This window comes from Anolis carolinensis, chromosome 1 (genome assembly GCF_035594765.1).
Source record: "Anolis carolinensis isolate JA03-04 chromosome 1, rAnoCar3.1.pri, whole genome shotgun sequence".
Classification (NCBI taxonomy): domain Eukaryota; kingdom Metazoa; phylum Chordata; class Lepidosauria; order Squamata; family Dactyloidae; genus Anolis; species Anolis carolinensis.
In genome coordinates this window covers 67,421,489-67,443,399 of record NC_085841.1, presented here as the reverse complement: position 1 = coordinate 67,443,399, position 21,911 = coordinate 67,421,489, and the positions used below count along the sequence as shown (strand labels likewise).

General features: G+C 44.3%; 1 protein-coding gene across 11 annotated transcripts in view; it reads right to left on the bottom strand.

Annotated features, from left to right (window-relative positions):
• Positions 1-21,911, bottom strand: part of pde10a (phosphodiesterase 10A) — a 360,355-nt gene that overhangs the window by 155,345 nt on the left and 183,099 nt on the right. Inside the window, exon 1 of one of the 11 annotated variants that reach the window (XM_016997275.2) lies at positions 2,140-6,561. The exons of the other annotated variants lie outside the window; for them this stretch is intronic. Coding sequence (XP_016852764.1) covers positions 2,140-2,215 — 76 coding nt within the window. The 5' untranslated portion in view covers positions 2,216-6,561. Of the gene's footprint in view, positions 1-2,139; positions 6,562-21,911 lie in introns of those variants that run through there. 11 annotated transcript variants of the gene reach the window in all.

Genomic DNA, 21,911 nt, shown 5'->3' with positions numbered 1-21,911 from the left:
ACTGGCTTCAATTTCTTTGGCAAACCTGAACAGTATTATTAGATACAGCCATCTCACTGTCACTGGTTTTGTCAAAAATAATTGTCTTTTCTTCCCATTTCTTGCATGCAAAGTTTATATACCTTTCATGGCCCTTCCTTAATTTTTTGACAACCAAAACTTTTTTTGGGTTGCTGTGAGTTTTCCAGGCTGTATGGCCATGTTCCAAAAGCCTTCTCTCCTAACATTACACCCACATCTATGGCAGGCACCCTCACAGGTTGTGAGGTAAATTTGAAACTAGGCAAGGGAAGTTTATATATCTGTGGAAGGCCCAGAGTGGGAGAAAAAACTCTTCTCTGTTGGGGGCAAGTGTGAATGTTGCAATTAATCACCTTTATTCATGTTCCTTGATTTGTGTTTGGGTGCTGCCATGAGAGTAAAGACAAAGATACACTCAGAGGGAAAGGATATATGGTTCTTACCATATATCAAGGGAACCGCTGACCACATAGGCAACATACAAACTATCTACAGGCCCACTAAGAAAATCCAACAAAGGGCTACGTTCAGCAAAGGACAAGAGGGATCCTCTCACCTCTGCAGGAGTCTACCGTATACCATGCAGCTGTGAACAAGTCTACATAGGGACCACCAAACGCAGCAGCATTGCCCAGACATGCATCAAGGAACACGAAAGGTGCTGCAGATTGACTCCACCAAAAAAGTCAGCCACAGCAGAGCACCTGGTGAACCAACCTGGACACAGCATATTATTTGAGAACACAGAAATGCTGGACCACACTAACCCCCACCATGTCAGACTACACAGAGAAGCCATTGAAATCCACAAGCATGTGGACAATTTCATCAGAAAGGAGGAAATCATGAACATGAACAAAATCTGGCTACCAGTATTTTTTTTAAAAACGCTCTAAAATCAGAACAGTAAACAACAACTCAGGAAACAGGGGAATTCAAGACAAGAAACAATCAGGGCCAGCTATTTTATTTATCGTGTCAGAAGCAAACCGAAGGTACAAGTTGTAATGTATTTGAAAACAGAAACAAAGTTTTAAAAACTTGGCATTATACTAACACCTTTCAACAAAGGATTCCCCCAGACAGGAATCAGCCAGGCCTTGAAGCTGCAAGGCTATCCAATGCTAATCAAGATGATTAATTCCAACATTCACACTTGCCTCCAACAGACAAGAGTTCTTTCTCCCACCCTGGACCTTTCACAGATATATAAACCTCCCTTGCTTAGTTTCCAATATACCTCACAACCTCTGAGGATGCCTGCCATAGATGTGGGTGGAACGTCAGGATATAGGGATTCTGGAACATGCCCGGAAAACTCACGGCAACCCAGTGATTCTGGCCATGAAAGCCTTCGACAAGACACAAAACTTTTTCTTTTAGTAAATTTAATTTTTATTACAGTTTTATCATGCGGGGCGTTTGTGAGAATGTTCCTGGTTTGGTTCAAATTATTTTGGTTACTTTGACATGTTATTTCTTCTGCGCCTTAAAGTCTCCAGCTTGTTAGGTGCTCCTTTGAAATAAAGCTGGAAAAAGAAGAAAGGAGCAGCCAATACATGAAAACATCTGCTGCAGAAGGCAACAAAAGATGACCATGGCAGAGGTATAACCAGCTTTCTTTTTCCAGCGCCCGTTTTCGGGAGGCATCTCTCTTGCCTTAGTTTTCTCCCAAGCCCTGACCTATTGTGGCAAGGAAACAGTGACAGGTCCAAAAGACCGCATCTGGGCCCGCATCTTCTTCCAAAGCAGGGCATCTCCAGCTAAAGCCACTGATGCCATCCCAGCCTGGTAAAGAAAGTCTCCAAGGGAAGGGCTGGTCCCACCTTCGCTTCTTCCCGCACTTACTTCAGTTCCAATCCAACCAAGCCCACCTTCCTGCCATGCCAAACCATCATTTCATCGCCCTGCTCTTCAACAAGGCACAAGTGCTCCTTCTTTGTTGTTCCTGGCCATTCATGTGTGTGTGTGTGTGTGTGTGTTGGCATATCCTCGAAACTGCCAGTGTCCTTCATGCCTAAAATCAGAGTTTCACGGGACATGGAAAAAAAAACACAAGGTCCAAAGTTTTACTCCTGCCCCCGCCCTCTCCCTTTCACGTCTTAACCCACCACCTACTTGTGCTTAAGAAACACTGGGTGAAGCGCCGAAAGCAGCTGGCCGAAGAAGAAGAAGAGGAAGACCCATCTTCCATGTCTGGCCCTAACGAGAAGGGAGCCGAAGGAAGAGGGAAGGAAGGACGGAAGGCGGAGGGAGAGGCGCTTCTTTGTTGTTGCTTCTGCCGACGCCCCAAAAGCCCGCTTCTTCTGCCTTCCCTCCGCCTTCGTGGGCTCCTGAAGCCGGCAGGACCCAGAGCCGGACGAGGATGAAAGCAGGCGAGCGGGGAAAGTGGCCTCGCGTTGTTCCTGTGGACGCCGCCACCGCCCAGGAGAAGATCAAGGGAGCTGCTGCTCTTCCAGCATCTCTGGCTGATGCTCGGCTCCTTCTCTCTCTCTTCTCCTCCCTCCCTGGGAGATGGAAGGGGGGAGAGGAGGGAAGACGAGGAGGCGACGGCAAGAAGAAGTCAAAGGAAGGAAGATGGAGAAGGGGAGGGGAAGGGAAGGGAAAGGAAGGGGGAGCTGCCGCCGCCGCCGCTGCGGGGCTGGGAACAATGCGCCGGCAAGAGAGTCCCCCACCGGAGCCGGAGCCGAGGCAGCCGCGCTACAGAGCAAGAAGCTCCATCATCGCCTCGCTCAGGGGAGTGGAGAGGGCCGGGGCCGGGCTTTCCCCCTCCTGCTCGCCCTGAATCCCGGCGGAGAGGGAAGCGGAGGCAAGCAGGCCAGCTTGGAGGCGGGCTAATCACGCTCTCTCTGCCTTTCCGTGGGACTTTGGGCAGGCAGGCTGTTGGCCAGAGTCACAGCAAAGCGAGGCGGCTGTCGTGGGAGTGGATCCAGCCCCCTCCTTCCCGCCTCGCGCCTCCCAACTTTGGTCCTCTTTCAGGACCCTGGATTTTCCCGCCCTCCCCGCTTGGCGGCAAACGCCCGGCTCCGTCGCCTCCCCGCCTTGGGCTGCTTCTTTCTCGGCCACGCAAATCGTCCTCTGCCCGTCAAAGCGGCGCTCGCGGGCATGGGAAGAACGGAGCGCGGCTTCCCGACACACCGCCTGGGCCTCCGGAGGGAGGGCTCCGCCCACTGGCGGGGCTTAGCCCGCCTCAAACACGCCTCGGACCCGCCTCCAGGCCCCGGAGGAGCGAAGGCCGAGAGAGGAGAGCCGCGCTCCAGCCGCGGGGATCCTCTCCACCCCGGCTCACTTCTCCAGGCTTTGGTCCGAGTTTGTTCTCCGCTTGATTCAAACGCTCAGATTCTCCACGTTAAAAGCTCTTCCAACCCGAGTTGCTGCCTTTCATAGATGTTGTTGAAGGTTTCATGGCCGGAATCAATGGGTTGCTGTGAGTTTTCCAGGCTGTATGGCCATGTTCCGGAAGCGTTTTCTCCTGAAGTTTCGCCCGCATCTATGGCAGGCATCCTCAGAGGTTGTGAGGTCTATTCAAATGGGGTTTATATATCTGGAATGTCTGTCCAGGTTAGGAGAAACAGGAATTCCTGGCATGACTCAATCACCTCCCAACAAAGGATTCCCCCAGGCAGGAATCAGCTAGGCCTTGAAGCTGCAAGGCCTTTCCATGCTAATCAAGGTGGCAAAGTGTAACATTTACACCTGCCTCAAACAGACAAAGAGTTTTTTTTCCTCTCTTCCGGGATCTTCCACCGATATATAGTAGTTTCCAACAGACCTCACAACCTCTGAAGATGCCTGCCATAGATGCAGGCGAAACGTCAGGAAATCATGCTTCAGGTACATGGTCATACAGCCTGGAAAACTCACAGCAACCCGGCTTGTGTATATTTTTCATGTATATCCCGCGTTTCTCGCTGCAAAGAAACTGGAACCAAAAGAGTTCGAGTACGATGCCATCTACACTGCAGTATATGGCCAGTGTGTAGACTCGTAGGCTGGCTCTACATTGCCCTATAATCCGGCTCACGGCAATTGATTCACGTTCTGAAACTGAATGCAGAGTGCAGTGTTGATCCAGCTATACAATGCAGTTCAGTGCAGTTAAACTTAGATGTGATGCAAGTCGGGCGGCCAAAGGAAAAGCTGGCTCCGCCTGTCTCCGTCGGGAGCGAGAAAGGCGCTCTTCGTTCCGGAAGGACCTCCTCGCAGGGCTGGGAGTGCGGCGGAGTCTCCTTCACTGGAAGTATTTAAAAGCACAGCCTGGATGTTCATCTGTCGGGACTGCTTGGATTGTGTGTTCCTGCATGGCGGACTGGGGTTACACTGGGTGGTCCCTGGGGTCCCTTCCCACTCTTTTCATGGTTCTCTGATGCTGTCAGTCTGGGCTGCGCAGGCAGTGAGCGCCAACGCCAAGGACCCCTCAGGCAACTCTTCGTGAGAAGCGAATTCCGGCAGTCAGTGACTGTCTTCCAACCAAAGTTTGCCTCCGAAATCTTCACAGGCTCCCATCTTGCCCTGAAAAGGCTGGTTCGCTGCACATTTGGGGGAGAGAGAGCCTTCTCCCCCAAACAAGATTTGAGCTGGTCCAGGGCTTAGGGTAGCATCTATCCTGTGCAAGGGACGCAGCTTGACACTAGTTTAACTGTCCTGACTCCATGCTAGGGAATCGTGGGATTTGGACTTTGGTGAAGCGTCAAATGTCTCCCATTATGTTAGAAATAGCAACCTCCCAAGCCTCTCACTAGTCATTTGTTAATGTATAGATTTGGTAACCTGTATTCTACGTGTAGGTTGATTTGCTAGTTTGGCTGTACCTCTTTGGTGTGGGAGGGACCATAGACATGTAATTGTACTGAGCATGTTCAGACTCAGGACTCCAACTAGTATCCAGCATATGTTTGGTCTTCAATGAAAGCAGGCGTATGTGTCTGGACCTCAGTGGAGGTGGATGCACGTAGGATGCATCTGCTTAGAGACTTTAATGGATGCATGTAGGCTTATGGACTTCAGTGAGTACACAAGACTTAAAGACTATGGACAAGTATACTTAAAGACTATTAAGAACGATACCCTGTGTACTCAACACAGAGAAGCTACATCCTCTCTGTAACTGAACTTTAATAAGAAATGTGCCTGTATAGTGAATACAAGATTTTTTTTTATGAGTAAACAAGATATGTTATAGAATCATAGAGTTGGAAGAGACCTCACGGGCCATTCAGTCAACCCCACTGCCAAGAAGCAGGAAAATTACATTCAAAGCACCCCCGACAGATGGCCATCCAGCCTCTGCTTAAAAGCCCCCAAAGAAGGAGCCTCCACCACACTCCAGGGCAGAGAGTTCCACTGCCAAACAGCACCCACAGTTAGGAAGTTCTTCCTAATGTTCAGGTGGAATCTCCTTATTTTTCAAAGAGGACATTGTTTTTATCTCAGTGTATATTTTAAATTAAGAGGTTTCAAGGGAGTTTATATCTTTTGGGCAGTTACAACTGCAAAGAAACACCCATCCTTATGAAAATGAACAAAATCTGGCTACCAGTATTTAAAAAAATTCTAAAACCAGAACAGTAAATAAAGAACAACACTCTGAATACAGAGGAATTACAGGCACGAATCAACCAGGGGCAGCTAACACCTCCCAACAAAGGATTTCCTCAGGCAGGAATGAAGCTTGCAAGGCCATTAATGTTAACAGGGTGATTAATTACAACATTCACACTGGCCTCCAACAGACAAGAGTCCTTTCTCCCACCCTGGACCTTCCACAGATATATAAACCTCCCTTGCTTAATGTGTTGTCGAAGGCTAGAGCATGGCCATACAGCCCGGAAAACATACAACAACCCTCCCTTGCTTAGTTTTTCAATATACCTCACAACCTCTGAGGATGCCTGCCATAGATGTGGGTGCAACGTCAGGAGAGAATGCTTCTGGAACATGGCCAGCCTGGAAAATGCCCAACAACCCAACCATCCTTTTGCTAACCAAATATATTTTTGTAGTGGCATGTCTTTGTTTTTGGCAGTTCAAAGACATGGTTGTTCAATTTAACAGCTGAGTTACCTGTGTGCCATTACATGAATGCTTATGAATATCACTTGCTCAAAGGGTTGACTTCTAACAATGACATGCTTTTTCTTGACTAGTGTTTTTCGAAAGGTGGTCTACTCTCCACATGTTCATGGAGATCCACATTTGCCAAATGGATGTGACGTCATTTTTTCCTTTTCAATAAGGTTAGGATTGCCATTTATTTCCAAAGGGATGTGTGCCCAGAGACTGGGTGCCATTTTTCCCCAATACATTATTCCCTAGCCTGGAGCCAGGACAGTTCCAGTGGGGTCCGACAGTGAGACTCTTGGCTGCCTTCGCCTAGGCTTCGACGTGGGATGAGCTTATAAGTGAGAAACCTTCTTGGGCTGAGAAAAGCGGCTTTCTCCTTCTGATGGTCTTCAGGAGCAGCGAGTCCTCTCTCCTTTGCAAATCACGCAAAAAGGTGTGCGTGTGTTTGTCTACATCAGGTATGGGCAAACTTGGGCCATCCAGGTATTTTGGACTTCAAGCGTCTCCTCCTCCTCCTCCTCCTCCTCCTCCTCCTCCTCCTCGCTTAAGCGGCGGAGGGGGAAAAGGAAAGGGCCTGAGGCTGTTAGGAATGGTGGGAGTTGAAGTCCACCTGGATGGCCCAAGTTTGCCCAGACCTCATACACACACATACACCCCCCCCCCAAGTCTTCTGATCTGTATGGTTACGCTAGGACTAATTTAATTCTCCAGTTCTTCTTTGCATTGATGGCCACTGGAATACAAAGTCGTTGTCTGTGCTGCCATCGTTTTTTCACCCATTGCATCTCTCAAGGTTGTTTGCCAATATTTCGATCCCTTTTCTTCGATGGCTACAGTAAGGGATGCGTTTTCTCGAAATGTGCGGAGAGGAGCAGTTGCAAGAGCTTCCGTCTCGTCAGAGTTTCCTTCACAACGAAGTTTGGTTTTCCTTCCTTCAGAGTCAGCTGTGATTTTTTACCTGAAGTCCCCTGATTCCTCTGGGTGAGACTGGAGGCGGATTGGATTAACATGGCTTAGAAGCAGCCCCTGGACAAACAAGCAGTCAATAGTAAACAGCAAAAGAAACCATGAAAAATCCAACCAAACCTTTGCTTTTGATTTGCTCACCTGTTTAGGGCTAGTCTTGTTTTGTAGCAAAGACAGAGGAAACCTTAGGAAAAATCTTAGGTTCCTGTTGAATTTTAGAAATACAGTATACACTACTCTAATATTTGTATTCTGAAAAGCAAATGAATGGCTCTTTGCCTTTTGCATCTTATACATATTCCTTTTTTTGTATTACACGGAGTATAATAGACTGCATATTATTGCATTCTAAAAATGTTGGTAAATAGCCAAATAATAATAATAATAATAATAATAATAATAATAATAATAATAATAATAATAGCCTTATTTTACATATTTAATGGCAATGTCAAATACTGGCATGGCAATAATGAATATCTGAACATCTATATTTTATAACATTTATTGATTTATAGCACCTGTTTATACAATACAGTGCATATTTTTGGTCATCTATACAAGTCTCATTCTTCATTTGGAAAAACCTACTTCATTTTTTAAAAAAGCATATTTGTTTAATAATAATATTTAGTTCCAGTTGTAAAGCTATTCATTGTTGGCTCTTTATTTTTCCCACCTTAATTTTTAGAAAGAAAAGCTAATTTTCTTGGGCTTGCAGCATGATCAATGCACTCTTTAGCGGCAAATTCCAGAAATGCATTCCAAGAGCACAAATGATAAAGTCTCCAATTCACTGTCAATACATAATTCAGCTTAATTATTTTACTTTATCTCTTTGGTGTTATATTTTCAGTCAGTACATGTGCAGAACACATTTGTAACAGGAAATGTATGTATGTATATGTATGTGTGTGTGTGTGTGTGTGTGTGTGTGTGTGTGAAATTTCCTCTTTGTCCTAAAATTAAGGCATTCACACAGGTTAATCAATCATAAACATTATAATGGATAACTGGGTTTCTTATATGGGAATGTACTATTTTTCTGTAACAATGCATTCTTAGCTTTAGGAATGCTTTATTACTAGAACAAAAAATGTTATGCAAAACAAATGGTAACAAAAGAATAAAAGAGATCATACCAAAACAAATCTTGAGCATTTCGCTCAGGCTTTTATTTTACTTAGATATGCACCATCATGATAAGCCACATAACGTACCATTTCTAAACTTTGCTTTCAGACCTTTCTTTAAAAAAGGTCTGAAAGTTAATTTTCAGAAATAATAAAACCTTTATTAGAACACTCTCACATCATGCCTAAGTTACTTGTTTACCTTGTTAGTGCATCACAACCTGACCTGCCATATATATTTGCTAAAATAATGCTCCATTAAATTCAGTAGCATTTATTCCCTTGCTTGGGTTCTTCAGATTGCAACAACTTTTTACAGATTTTCTCAATGGTTTAATAGCAATTTTGGCCAGTTCTGGGTAGAAGTCCAAAACACCTGGAGGGCTGAAGTTTGCCCATGCCTGGTATATAGAATGGTGTTACAGTAGTATTTGTTCTCTGAATTGCCCTACTTTCATTACCTGTCTTGAATGACAGTACCAAAAACAGCCCCAGGGAAATTACTGGTATATTTTTATGAGTTTACGTCCTTACTTTTAACCTCTAAGAAAATAACTCCTAAGTCTCTTTAAAAATGTTCAACTGCCAGAGTGGCAAAATTTAGAAGAAATTAACCTTTAAGAAGTATTAAAGATACTACCTACTGTAGTATCTACTGATTCATTGTTTGACCTACTGTGTTTTATGTCAACAGGAACCCCTATCAATTAAATAGTAGCCAAACTATAGGACATCAATTTTACTTATTGTTCTTGCATTCTGCATGGAGTTTTATGTCATCAGTTATGTAAAATCTATGATACATAACCAGTAGAAAGAAAGGAAGAATCTTTGTGCATTTAAATGGTAGCTAGTCCTTTAAAAATCATCGATAGAATTGGAATATGAGATAAGTGAAACACATCTTCATTTGTTATATAAGAACAAACGGTACCAGATATTTAAATTTTACATCATTCAGAATTCACCTATTTTTATACATGGTGCAATTTCTTATCACACTGACTATGCATTGCCTATTTTAAAGAGGTATGCTTGAATTTCAGGATAATAAACATACTGTACCCCTTATCCCTTTGGCCTGAAATCATGAATTAAAGTAAAACCATCACACAATTGTTTTAAAGCAAATAAACAGGAGCATGGTTCTTTGATGGAGGGACTTACATGGGTATGGATCTAGATGGTGAAATATGAATCTGCATTTTTAGGTTTGCATCCATGGTTTATGAGTGAAATCTAACTTTATGGAATCAAATTTCCACTGAAAGAATGGGATATGCCCCTCCTCCCAAAGCTCTCCTCCAAACCTCTGCTGGAGGTTTTTGGGGGATGAAAGATGGCAGAAGCTGAAGCACTGTCTCACCTCACCATCTTACTGATGGAAATCATGCACATTGCTCCATCAGTAATATAGGTTAATTGGATAACATCCTATTTAAGTTTTACACAACTGTACTTTCACTGAACATGAATTATTGAAAGATCAGTAGGATGTGAATGGAGAGAGAAAGAGAGAAACCCAAGGAATTATTTCGCACACAAGAAGAAAGGAACTGAGGGTGTGTTTACTTTAGTACATGGAAACTGAGAGCAAACATATATGGCTTTTACACAGATAAACAAAATCAGTGATAACAAAGGCTGGTCTATGATTAAAGTTACATTACTACATATGGTCCAGAGACACAGCAGCCCCTTTTGTTCTTAATCTTTTCCCAGTATTTAGAATATTTGTCACACATAGTATCTGTCCTATGTCTAGAAAGTCTCATGTCCTTTTCGCCACCTCTCATCAGTCCCTTCATGACACAAAGTAAAAGCAGTCACCTACAGGAGCCCAGTTGCTTTAAAACTGTATAGTTATCCCAACACATTTGCTAGGGTTAGGGGTGCAGGGTCCTAGCAAAAGTGGGGAAAATATTGATAAAACACTTTGTTTGCCTGAAAGAAAACCTCTCTAAGAATGTCTATGCCCCCCACAGAAGGAAATTCATTACAGAATCAGACTGGAGAATCTCCTAAAGCCTATTGTTCTCTTTAGGAATCTCAACTCTTCCAGTTTAACTCTATGGCAGACGTTGTCCATAAAGTTGGGCTGGATGATCTAGAGCAGAGGTTCTCAACCTGTAGGTCCCCAGGTGTTTTGGCCTACAACTCCCAGAAATCCCAGCCAATTTACCAGCTGTTAGGATTTCTGGGAGCTGGAGGCTAAAACATCTGGAGACCCACAGGTTGAGAACCACTGATCTAGAGATTGCTACAGAAGCCTTATTAATCGAAGTTGTGAATAATCAAATCTGCAAAAGTGAAATCCAAAAATGTGGAAGGCAAACTAAAGCTGTAACCATTTGCTCTGTTACTTCCATTTCCCCATTTCCTTTCACCCTATCTTAACCTATGACCGTTTCCTTTACTGTTTCACTTTCCTATCTCTTATTTATTACCCTTGGATCCAACCTTACAGAAGCATATCGTACCAAAGTGTCCCAGACTGTTTGGTTTTATTATCGCTTTCTTTCGCAATGGCATGCCATGATAAGAGTCCCATCAGCCCCCAGAACATGAAAAGATGAGACAAGGGGGATACAGTGAAGAGGAAAGTGAGGACTGCCTTGGATCCAGCCTAATTGGTATGTGATAGCTTGGTTCACCATAAATTGAAGCCTAATTTAATGGGGAAGGCGTCATACACCAGAGCTCTGGAAATAATGTACTTATCTTATACAAGTCTTTTTTCTTCCTAGCTCTTGACCATATTGACTGATGTTTGCCTCTTCTAATAGCAATGCTCTTAAACATGCCCAGCTAGATAATAATTAATCTTACTTTACATCTCAACTGGATTTCATAACATTGGAAAACTGAAAAACTGAAGATAAAAAAACTTTAAAACATGTGCTCATTTTGTTGGAATCTGGCATTCTAAATCCAAAACTGACCTCAGATTTTCTCCACCACATGCAATTTTTTTTCACAACCTGTTTTGACATTTTTAGTGTTGTCATATGTGAATGAGTAAGATTTTTTTGAGGAGTACACAGTAAGAAAGGACTCTTCTAACAGACTTTCAAAATACTATAGTTTGCTAATATGAAACAAAAAATTCAAAAGAACTTGCACTACAGCACATTTAATCAAAACTGAGTTATTAATTGAATTGATAAAAATGACTGAATCTCTGAAAGAACTGTGTGTGGCACAACATTTCTGTGTTTTCAAATTTAGCACCAAACATACATTAAAAACAGCTACAGTAGAGTCTCACTTATCCAACACTCGCTTAGCCAACATTCTGGATTATCCAACGCATTTTTGTAGTCAATGTTTTCAATATATCGTGATATTTTGGTGCTAAATTCATAAATACAGTAATTACTACATAGCATTACTGTGTACTGAACTACTTTTTCCGCCAAATTTGTTGTCTAACATGATGTTTTGGTGCTTCATTTGTAAAATCATAACCTAATTTGATGTTTAATAGGCTTTTCCTTAATGCCTACTTATTATCTGTGATGTCTCATGGGCCTTGTAGTCCCGTTCCTAGTACCATTGTGGCATTGTGGGGGATCAAAGACAACGAGGAGGCGGCCGGCCACAAACTCCGGCGCCTTTTCCAACGGGACAGGCCGTTGTCCCAGTACATAGCCGAGTTCCGGGTGCTGGCCCAAAACACCGGCTGGAACGATATAGCCCTCAGAGGACAGTTTCGTGAGGGTCTCAATATCGAGATGCAGGAAGAAATCTCCAAGGTGGACCCTCCAAATTCTCTTGAGAGACATCAATCATTGTTTACGAGCCGAAGTCCTGCTTGCCAACAAAAAACAGTGGCTCCGAGGCCAGAGTGGAAGAGCAGGAGTGAAACCCCCTGCTTCCGCCAGTATTCATCCACGTCCAGTGTGGAGACCCCCACCACCAGCCCCATACCCCAGGGGAAGCGAGGAGGAGCCGATGCAGTTGGGCAATGTGCGCCCCAGAATAGATGTAGCCGAAAAGGCCCGCCGCCAACGTTTAAACCTCTGTTGGTACTGCGGGAAAGGGGGCCACTTCGCCAGAGAATGTCCAGCCAAGAGAAAGCCCGCCGCTCGCCTGGCAGCGGCGTCCTCCGCGGAGACGGAGACGGCCGAGGCGGCTGGAGCCAAGCCGGCGGGGGAAGCCAGCGACCGGGCGTAGAGAGGCTCGCCAACCCGGTCAAAAACCCCACTCAAGAGCCGCAAACCGGGGTCCTATTTCTCCTAGTGGTCACGTTGTGGTCAGCGAAAAAAGGACCCGTCATGATCCATGCCATGATAGACTCAGGAGCAACAAACAATTTCATCGATAGAGAGTATGCCGACTCTCTGGGATTACAATATCACGATTTCAAGAACGCCCGGGTGGTGCAGGCTATAGATGGCCGTCCCCTAAAGACGGGTCCAGTAAGCCAATGGACTGAGCCCACCAGAATGTGGATAAGGGAACACATGGAAGAGATTTCCTTCTTTGTTACCGAGGTCCCCCACTTCCCTGTGATTTTGGGAATTCCATGGCTGACACTCCACGACCCAAACATCTCCTGGTCCAACAGAGAACTACAGTTTGCTTCTAAATATTGCCAAAACCATTGTCTAGTAGCCAAGGTCTGCCATGCCACAGACGCTGAGCCCATCATCACCTTGCCCAAGAAACATTCAGACTTTTGGGATGTTTTCAATGAAAAGGAAGCCGAGAAACTACCCCCGCATAGACCCTACGACTGTGCCATTGACTTGGTGGAGGGGGCCCCGATCCCGCGAGGACACCTCTACTCCCTGACTGAACCAGAGCAAGAAGCTCTCAGGGAGTTCATAGAGTCAAATCTTCGCAAGGGATTCATCAGACCCTCTCAATCCCCAGCTGCTTCCCCGGTGATGTTTGTAAAAAAGAAGTCAGGGGACTTACGCTTGGTTGTGGACTATAGAGCATTGAACAATATCACGAAGCGGAACCGCTACCCCCTGCCGTTGATCTCGGACCTATTAGACCGGCTTCGAGGGGCCAAGGTTTACACCAAGCTGGACCTCCGGGGGGCTTACAATCTAGTTCGCATCAGGGAGGGAGACGAATGGAAAACCGCTTTCCAGACCAAATTCGGATTATTCGAGTCCCTAGCCATGAATTACGGATTATCCGGAGCTCCCGCAACGTTCCAACATTTTGTCAACGATATCTTCCAGGATTATCTAGATCGGTTCTTGATCATATACTTGGACGATTTTTTGGTGTTTTCTAGATCACAATCGGAGCACGAGAAACACGTCAGGATGGTGCTACAACGATTACGGGATCATGGACTATATGCCAAGTTAGAAAAATGCGCCTTTGATCTGCAAGAAGTAGACTTCCTGGGGTACCGCATCTCGCCACAAGGGCTCTCCATGGACCCGGCAAAGGTTTCAGCAGTACTGGAATGGCGGGCACCAACCAACAAGAAGGAAGTGCAACGCTTCTTGGGGTTCGCGAACTACTACTGCAAATTCATCCCAGACTTTGCCCGCTGGTCTGACCCAATCACCAGCTGCATCCGCGGGAAACAGCCCTTCCGCTGGACGGAGCAAGCAGAGAAAGGGTTCCAGCAACTAAAGAAGTTATTCACGACCCAGCCAATTCTACAGCACCCTGATCCTAAAACCCCTTTTGTTGTGCAGGCTGACGCCTCAGATGTGGCAATTGGGGCTATACTCATGCAACCAGTGGGAGAGCATCTTCATCCTTGTGCCTATTACTCCCGTCAACTAACAGCCCCAGAGAGAAATTACACTATTTGGGAGAAAGAACTTTTGGCCATAAAGGCAGCCTTTGAAAATTGGAGACATTGGTTGGAAGGGGCCAAATTTCCCATTGAGGTTCACACTGATCATCGAAATTTGGAACACCTAAGGACCGCACGAAAGCTAAATCAAAGGCAGCAGCGCTGGGCTTTATTCTTTGAACGTTTCGACTTCCAGATCCATTATGTAACCCCGGCTCAGACCAAGCAGGCAGATGCCTTATCACGGAAACCCGAGTATGCTGAGAGACCTTCGAATCTCGATTGCTGCATCCCGAGAACTTTGCCACGCTCACAGTGGGAAACACCAAATCCACTCCAATTGAACCAACTCCTTCTAACCCAGAACCCCTTTGTGCTCAAGAGATTAGAGCCAGTCAGCAGGCAGATGCCTGGGCTCAAGAACAGATTCGCCAAGGACTACGTTTCCCTTTTTCACTTAAGGATGGGCTACTGTGCTACAGGAATCATGTTTACATCCCTCCAGGCCCCGGCAGAGAAAGGACACTTTGCCTGTGCCATGACAGCAAGCCAGCAGGGCATTTTGGACTTTTTAAAACCATGCACTTGATTCTACGAGATTTCTGGTGGCCCAAGATCCGCAAGGATGTGGAGAAATATGTCAACACCTGTCCTGTATGTCAGCGCTCCAAGACACGAAGGGAGAAGCCGACAGGGCTACTGCATCCCCTTCCCACTCCTTCTCGCCCATGGGAGATAATTTCCGCGGATTTTATCACTGACCTACCACCTTCCCTTGGATTCACCACGATCCTAGTGGTGGTGGACCTTTTTACCAAGTTAGCCCATTTCATTCCCTGCGATGGTCTCCCCACGGCCAAAGAGACTGCAGATTTATTCCTTCAGCATGTTTTCAGACTACATGGATTGCCCAAGAGTTTAGTCACGGACCGTGGATCTCAATTCACCTCTCGTTTTTGGAGGGCACTACAGAAACTATTGGGCATAGACTCTCGTTTATCTTCAGCTCATCATCCTCAAACGGAGGGGCAAACTGAGAGCACCAATGCCACTTTGGAGCAATACCTTCGCTGTTATGTAAATTACCAGCAAGACAATTGGGCTTCCCTGTTATCTCTATCAGAATTTGCTTACAACAATGGTGTCCAGGCTTCAACTAAAGAAACCCCGTTCTTTGCAAACTACGGCTTCCATCCACGTTTCTTCCCTTCTGTCATTGAAACCTCAGAAGTCCCTGCAGCGGAGGACTGGCTGCAAGAACTCACAGCGGTGCAACAACTCTTGCACCAGCAACTGGATCAAGCCAAGGAGGACTATAAACGCCACGCTGACGGTCATCGCCAGCCTGGCCCCGAGATCAAGGTAGGAGATCGGGTTCTATTGTCCACTCGCTTTTTGCCCTCCCACCGTCCCTGCCGGAAGCTAGATGCACGTTTAATTGGTCCCTATCCAGTGGTGGCGCAACTTAACCCCGTGACTTTCAAGCTCCAACTTCCGCGCTCCATGCGCATTCATCCAGTGTTTCATCGTTCCCTGCTCCTTCCGGCGGATGGGGTACGCCCCGATGTGGACCAGCCGGCCGCCACCCCTGTTTTGGTGGATGGGGAGGAGGAATTCGAGGTTCAGGACATTTTGGATTCTCGCTTTCATCGCCGCCGCCTTCAGTATCTCATTGACTGGGTGGGTTTTGGCCCCGAAGAACGCTCTTGGGAAGACGCTTCCACAGTTCATGCCCCCGACTTAGTCCGCCGCTTCCATCAGGCCTACCCTGCCAAGCCGCGGCCCCGCACCTCGGGAAGAGGGCCCATTTTGGAGAGGGGCCTTGAGGAGGGGGATAGTGTGATGTCTCATGGGCCTTGTAGTCCCGTTCCTAGTACCATTGTGGCAGACGAAGAGGAAAACATGGGATTTACACCGTTTCAGCCAGAAACGGAGCCCCTGCACCTGCAGGATGTTTGCCCTCAAGAAGTTAGTCAAACAAGCCTTGGGCAGAATTCTCCCCCGTTTTCTAGAAAGGACAATTATAATAAAGATAGAGGCGCTAGGGAGGCGAATCGCCGAAGCGTCAGGATCGCAGCCAAACAATTAGCTGATTAGGTCTGCTTCCCTTGGGAAATTCTAAGGAGTCATGCATCTGGACAGAGTTGAGTTTCATTTCTAGTTCTCCAGGGAAAATGTTATTCTGGCGGGAAGCGAGACCCTATTTAGGTGTTTTCCCGCAAAGGAAACCTTGCGGAGTCAATTCGTCAGCTTGAGGAGTGAGATTGTGTGTAGACTTCGTACTCCAGTTCCCTGTTTCCCGGACCAAGTTTCAAGCCGCCTTGTTTCACGGACCTTGCCACGGACCTAGTTCTTGTTCTTTGTTGCCTCGTACCAAGTCTTGCTTAGCCAAGTATCCAGTTGTTTTCCAGCCTTGTTGTCAAGCCTCCATGGACTAAAGACCTTGTCATCTCCCCACACTTTGCTTGGCAAAGTGTGTGTTTCGGTTATTGGATTATAACTTTGGACTCTAATATCTCATATTGGACATTGTTTTCCTGGACTATATTTGACCTTTCCTGAAAGGTCTACTTCTGAACTATATTCTTCACTTGTTTTTATTGACTTTATATATTTCTTTAATAAAGATATTAGATAGATTCTGGTCTCTGCGCATGGTTATTGGTGCTCCGCAGCCTGGGTCCTGACATTATCCAACATATTCGCTTATCCAACATTCTGCCGGCCCGTTTATGTTGGATAAGTGAGACTCTACTGTACAATATTCCATTTTTTAAATTGCAAGCCTGTGTGAATGCCAATTTAGTGTATCATCTAAAATGGCACAGATGCTGGCCATTCATAATGAATGTTTTGTTCTAGTTTGCATTTACTTACCCTTAGTTCACCATGAGGATAATTCTCAAAGTCTTAATATTAAACAGTGGCATTTGGTGAGTGATAGCAATTCTGTCATAATCACAACATGTTAAAACACCTATGACACTAATTATGGAAATATCGGATTTCAGCACCCCATATAGCAACCGGCACTACACCAGGAAGTTGCATCTCTTTGTTTCATACTCACAATATAACCTAGAATTGCTTTGTAGAAGAAATCAGTGTGCATTGCAATCCACTGCAATCTTGATACCACAAGGAAATTTACTCATGTTCCCAACATACAAGTTATTTTTAAAATGAGATTTTAGAATGAGATTTTAATAATTATCTTCACTAAGAAATAAATCTTTATACAAATACAACATGGGATTTTGGATAAAGGCACAATATCCCAAAGTTTCTGACCATTAATAAATAGTAAGCCATCACTCAATGCTTTCCAAAAGGAAGAACAAAATATTTAATGTTGGGTAACAAGAGCAAGCCTGCCGTAAATAGTGGAATAAATCTTGAACTGGGAAAGAATGGGATTTCTGCTCTAGTCAATGTTCTTATAACTTTGCATACCTGCCTCCAACAGGCAAGGTAAACATGTCAGAGTAATTGCAGCGCAGCAGTAATTGGATGGAAACAGTGGAACACAGAACGAAGAGATACCCAGAGACATTAGTAAAACTATATACAAAGTTTTACTGTACAAGACAAACAGACTTGCAGACAATAGACGAACACAGGACTTGACTCTCACTCCAGGCAGACAGAACTCAACTCAACTCAGAACTGAACGCAATGCACACACTTGTGTCTGGACACTCCCTGGTTTCAGCCACACATCAAGGTCATCACAGCTTCTTAGTAATTAACTCTTTCCAGACTGTAGTACATTCTGGATGATGCAATCAGTATGCAATACAGGCAAGACACCAATTTCATTTAAACACTACCAATACACAAATCCCAAATTAACAAAACAAACAGCAGTTGCCTCCATATCCCTTAGTAATCTTAGGTGAACAGCAAAAGAGTGAGAGAAGTGAGAACAAACAAGCCTGCTTTACCAGTTATGATAAAGAAACTTAGATCTATAGCTTTAGCAGGTCAATTTTAAGTTGTGAAATTTACTCTGAACTTTATCAGTGGATTTTAATTCTGTGTATGCCTTTAAAGTGTTTTATCTCTTGTTTTAATGCTGTTGTATCCTGCCTATTACTACTACTACTACTACTACTACTAGAAAAGTAGTGTAAGAAAGAAAACAGATGCCTAGATTAATTTTGGGAGAAACTTTATAGTAGTCTCTAAGGCAACTGAACAAATAAATAACAGGCTAAGCAGTGGTTCTCAATCTGTGGGTCCCCAGATGTTCTTGGTCTTCAACTCCCAGAAATCCTAACAGCTGGTAGCAAAACCCAGCCTCATTGGCAGGAAGTGGCTGTACACCCCAGCATGCTAACTCCTGATTGCAGGGTTGGCCCAAGGTAGTTTTCAAGTACAGTAGAGTCTCACTTATCCAACATAAACGGGCTGGCAGAATGTTGGATAAGCGAATGTGTTGGATAATAAGGAGGGATTAAGGAAAAGCCCATTAAACATCAAATTAGGTTATGATTTTACAAATTAAGCACCAAAATGTTATAAAACAAATTTGACAAAGCAGTTTAATACGCAGTAATGCTATGTAGTAATTACTGTATTATTTACGAATTTAGCACCAAAATATTATGATGTATTGAAAACATTGACTACAGAAATGCGTTGGATAAGCGAGTGTTGGATAAATGAGACTCTACTGTATAGGCGAACAGAATTTTGGCACCCCCCCCCCCCACAAACCAATCACAGAAAAATAAAGTGTTGGATAAACAAAAATGTTGGATAATAAGGAGGGATTAAGGAAAAGCCTAAATAAAGAACAACACTATGAAAACAGGGGAAATCCAGACAGGAAACAATCAGGGCCAGCTAACACCTACCAACCAAGGATGCCCCCAGGGAAGAAGCAGCCAGGCTTTGAATCTGCAAGGCCATTAAATGCTAATCAAGCTGGCCAATTGCAACATTCACACTAGCCTCAAACAGACAAGAGTTCTTTCTCCCACCCTGGACTTTCCACACATATATAAACCCCACTTACCTAGATTCCAACAAACCTCAGAACCTCTGAGGATGCCTGCCATAGATGTGGATGAAACATCAGGAGAGAATGCTTCTGGAACATGGTCAGGCAGCCCGGAGACCTGGCCTTGAGGAAGGGGCGAGAAAGAAGGCATTCGCCACTTTGGGGAGCAGAGAAGCAGCACTTCTCTGCTCTGCAAAGTGGCAAACGCCTTCCTGGCAAGAAGGAAGGCGTTTGCTGCTTTGGGGAGCAGAGAAGCGGTGTTTCTCTGCTCCCCAAAGTGGTGACCTCCTTCCTTGCGGAGGAAGGCACAGCGGCGGAGGCAGGAGTTGCCTCAACGGCACCTCCTACAGAATGCCGCCACACACAACTAGTTTGCCTCGCGGCTGAACCACCCCTGCCTGATTGGCACCATTAGGCAAGGCCAGTGTCACTCTTCCCTGCTTATGCCTTGTTTTACCTGTAAACAAAGGGAAAGACTTCTTAACTGTTCCTGGATACTTTCCGTTCCCTGCATTGTGCTCAATAAAGGTGCAATGGAGATTGGTGAGAGAAGCCTCCCTCCCCTCTCTAAGCCTCACTGTGATATTACTGAGGGGATGTAGCAAATGGAAAGTCTTCAAGAACAGTTAAAGAGGAGTTACCTTTGTTTTGCAGACAAAATGTGGCACAGGGAGGTGAGTGTGGCACTGCCATCCTACCTCCCACATCTGCCTGTAGAGACAGATGGTATCATGGATGGCAATACCAGGTGTCTGTTTCCAAGCCCCTAAACCTGCAAAGGAAGATCTGGATCTTTGTGGGTATTTTTTTAAAGCTGAGTGTAAACTACATTAAATGGTTTGCCCCAGGTTACTCCGTAATTAGCCTGGTTGCTTCGTTGGACATCCCAGGCCAATATGCTATCTCTACACTGCATTATCTGGACGAGTAGATGGGTCCTAAAAGGTTTCATATGTTGTTTTGTTACTTAAGCAAGGCTAATTGACATTGGTGCTTTACACTAACATGTGAACATTGTTAATTTTGAATAAAAAGGTTATCTGAAACATGTTGAACTGTTCCTCATTTATCCAGTGACACACCCAGGAATATATTTCATGAAATGAGGGATACCTCTATGCTTACATGAAAAATAGAGTATAACTCTGCTGTGATGTCCTTGAAGTCCCTTCCTTTGGAATATGACTTACACTGGCATTGCCTTCATTTTCAGACAAAGTAAAATCTAAGCTAATCATCAAAGCTTTTGGGCCCAGTGATCTCTCATTGATTTGTTTTAGATTTCTCACTTAATATATGTCTTAATGTATACATGCAAATACTATTTGAAATTGTTTTAAGTTCTACTACATTGTTGTTTAATATTCTTGTAAAAAAAAGGGAAACGCTAAAAAATGCTCAAACTTTTGTACAGTTGCACTTATTTCGCATGCTATTAAGGTAATGCTCAAGATTCTGCAAGGTAGACTCCAGCAATACATGGAGCGGGAGTTGCCAGATGTACAAGCTGGGTTTAGAAAAGGTAGAGGAACAAGAGACCAAATTGCCAATATCCGCTGGATAATGGAGGAAGCCAGGGAGTTTCAGAAAAACATCTATTTCTGTTTTATTGACTATTCTAAAGCCTTTGACTGTGTGGATCATAATAAATTGTGGTATGAGGATACCAAGTAACCTTGTCTGTCTCTTGAGGAATCTGTATAATGACCAAGTAGCAACAGTAAGAACAGACCATGGAACAACAGAGTGGTTCAAGACTAGGAAAGGAGTAAGGCAGGGTTGTATATTCTCACTCTACCTATTCAGAAAACATTATGCGACGTGTGGGGATGCAGAACACATCTTGCAACGTGTGGGGCTTGATGAATCCAAGGCTGGAGCTAAAATTGCTGGAAGAAACATTAACAACCTTAAATATGTAAATGATGTTGCAGTTAATACAGAAGCTTTTCCATCAAAGACACAGTAGCAACACACAAAAAGGAAACATAAATTTACTCTTGTTCAGCAGAGTTCAAAACAGCAAAATAACCTTGTGGCATTGCATCAAAATAACAGTCCTTCAGAGTAACAGAACTCACATAGTTTCTGCATGCAATCATATCAACACAGATGGCATGCCATCTCCAGCTTCCATCCCCAGCAAGCAAGGGAGAACAAGCCTCATGTATTTCAAAACACACCCAGTTATACCCTCTGGTAGTGGTCCAAACTTATTGACCTTAAAGAGCACATTCATTTAACCTGTGTATAATAACAACCAGAACAAGTCCTTTTTTTTTTTTAACACACCTGGTTCAGGGAAGATAGTGATCCCATGCAAAACTTACTGCCTGTTTTACAGAAATCTTAACAGATGATACCACTTTGATGGCTGAAAGCAAGGAGGAGCTAAAGAGCCTTATAACCAAGGTGTAAGAAGAAAGTGAAAAAAAAGGAAGAGGGGCCGACCAAGGGCAAGATGGATGAATGTTATACTTGAAGTGACTGACTCGACCTTGAAGGAGCTGAGGGTGGCAACAGCCAACAGGAAGCTCTGGCGTGGACTGGTCCATGAGGTCACAAAGAGTCAGAAGTGACTGAACAAATAAATGACATTCTTGCAAATTGTCTATTTTTTACTTCCTGTACCCCGCTATGAGGACTTTGGACAAAAACAGGGATAGAAATAATGAAATGAATTATTTATCATAATGTACAATACTCTCTCCTTCTTGTGAGCATATCTCCCCCAAGTACTGAAACATGTATACAACCATCACAATGAGATTAGTTTCAATTATGGCCATGAAAGCTGCAAAACTGTCAACTGCAATTCTTGCATAACTTTGTTTACTTATTTATTTTGTTGCATGGGGTCTTTCTTCCAGACCCAACGCGGCTTTCAATTCTGTACATATACAGTATAATCCACATATTTGTGATATATACATTTGGACATTGTGTGGAT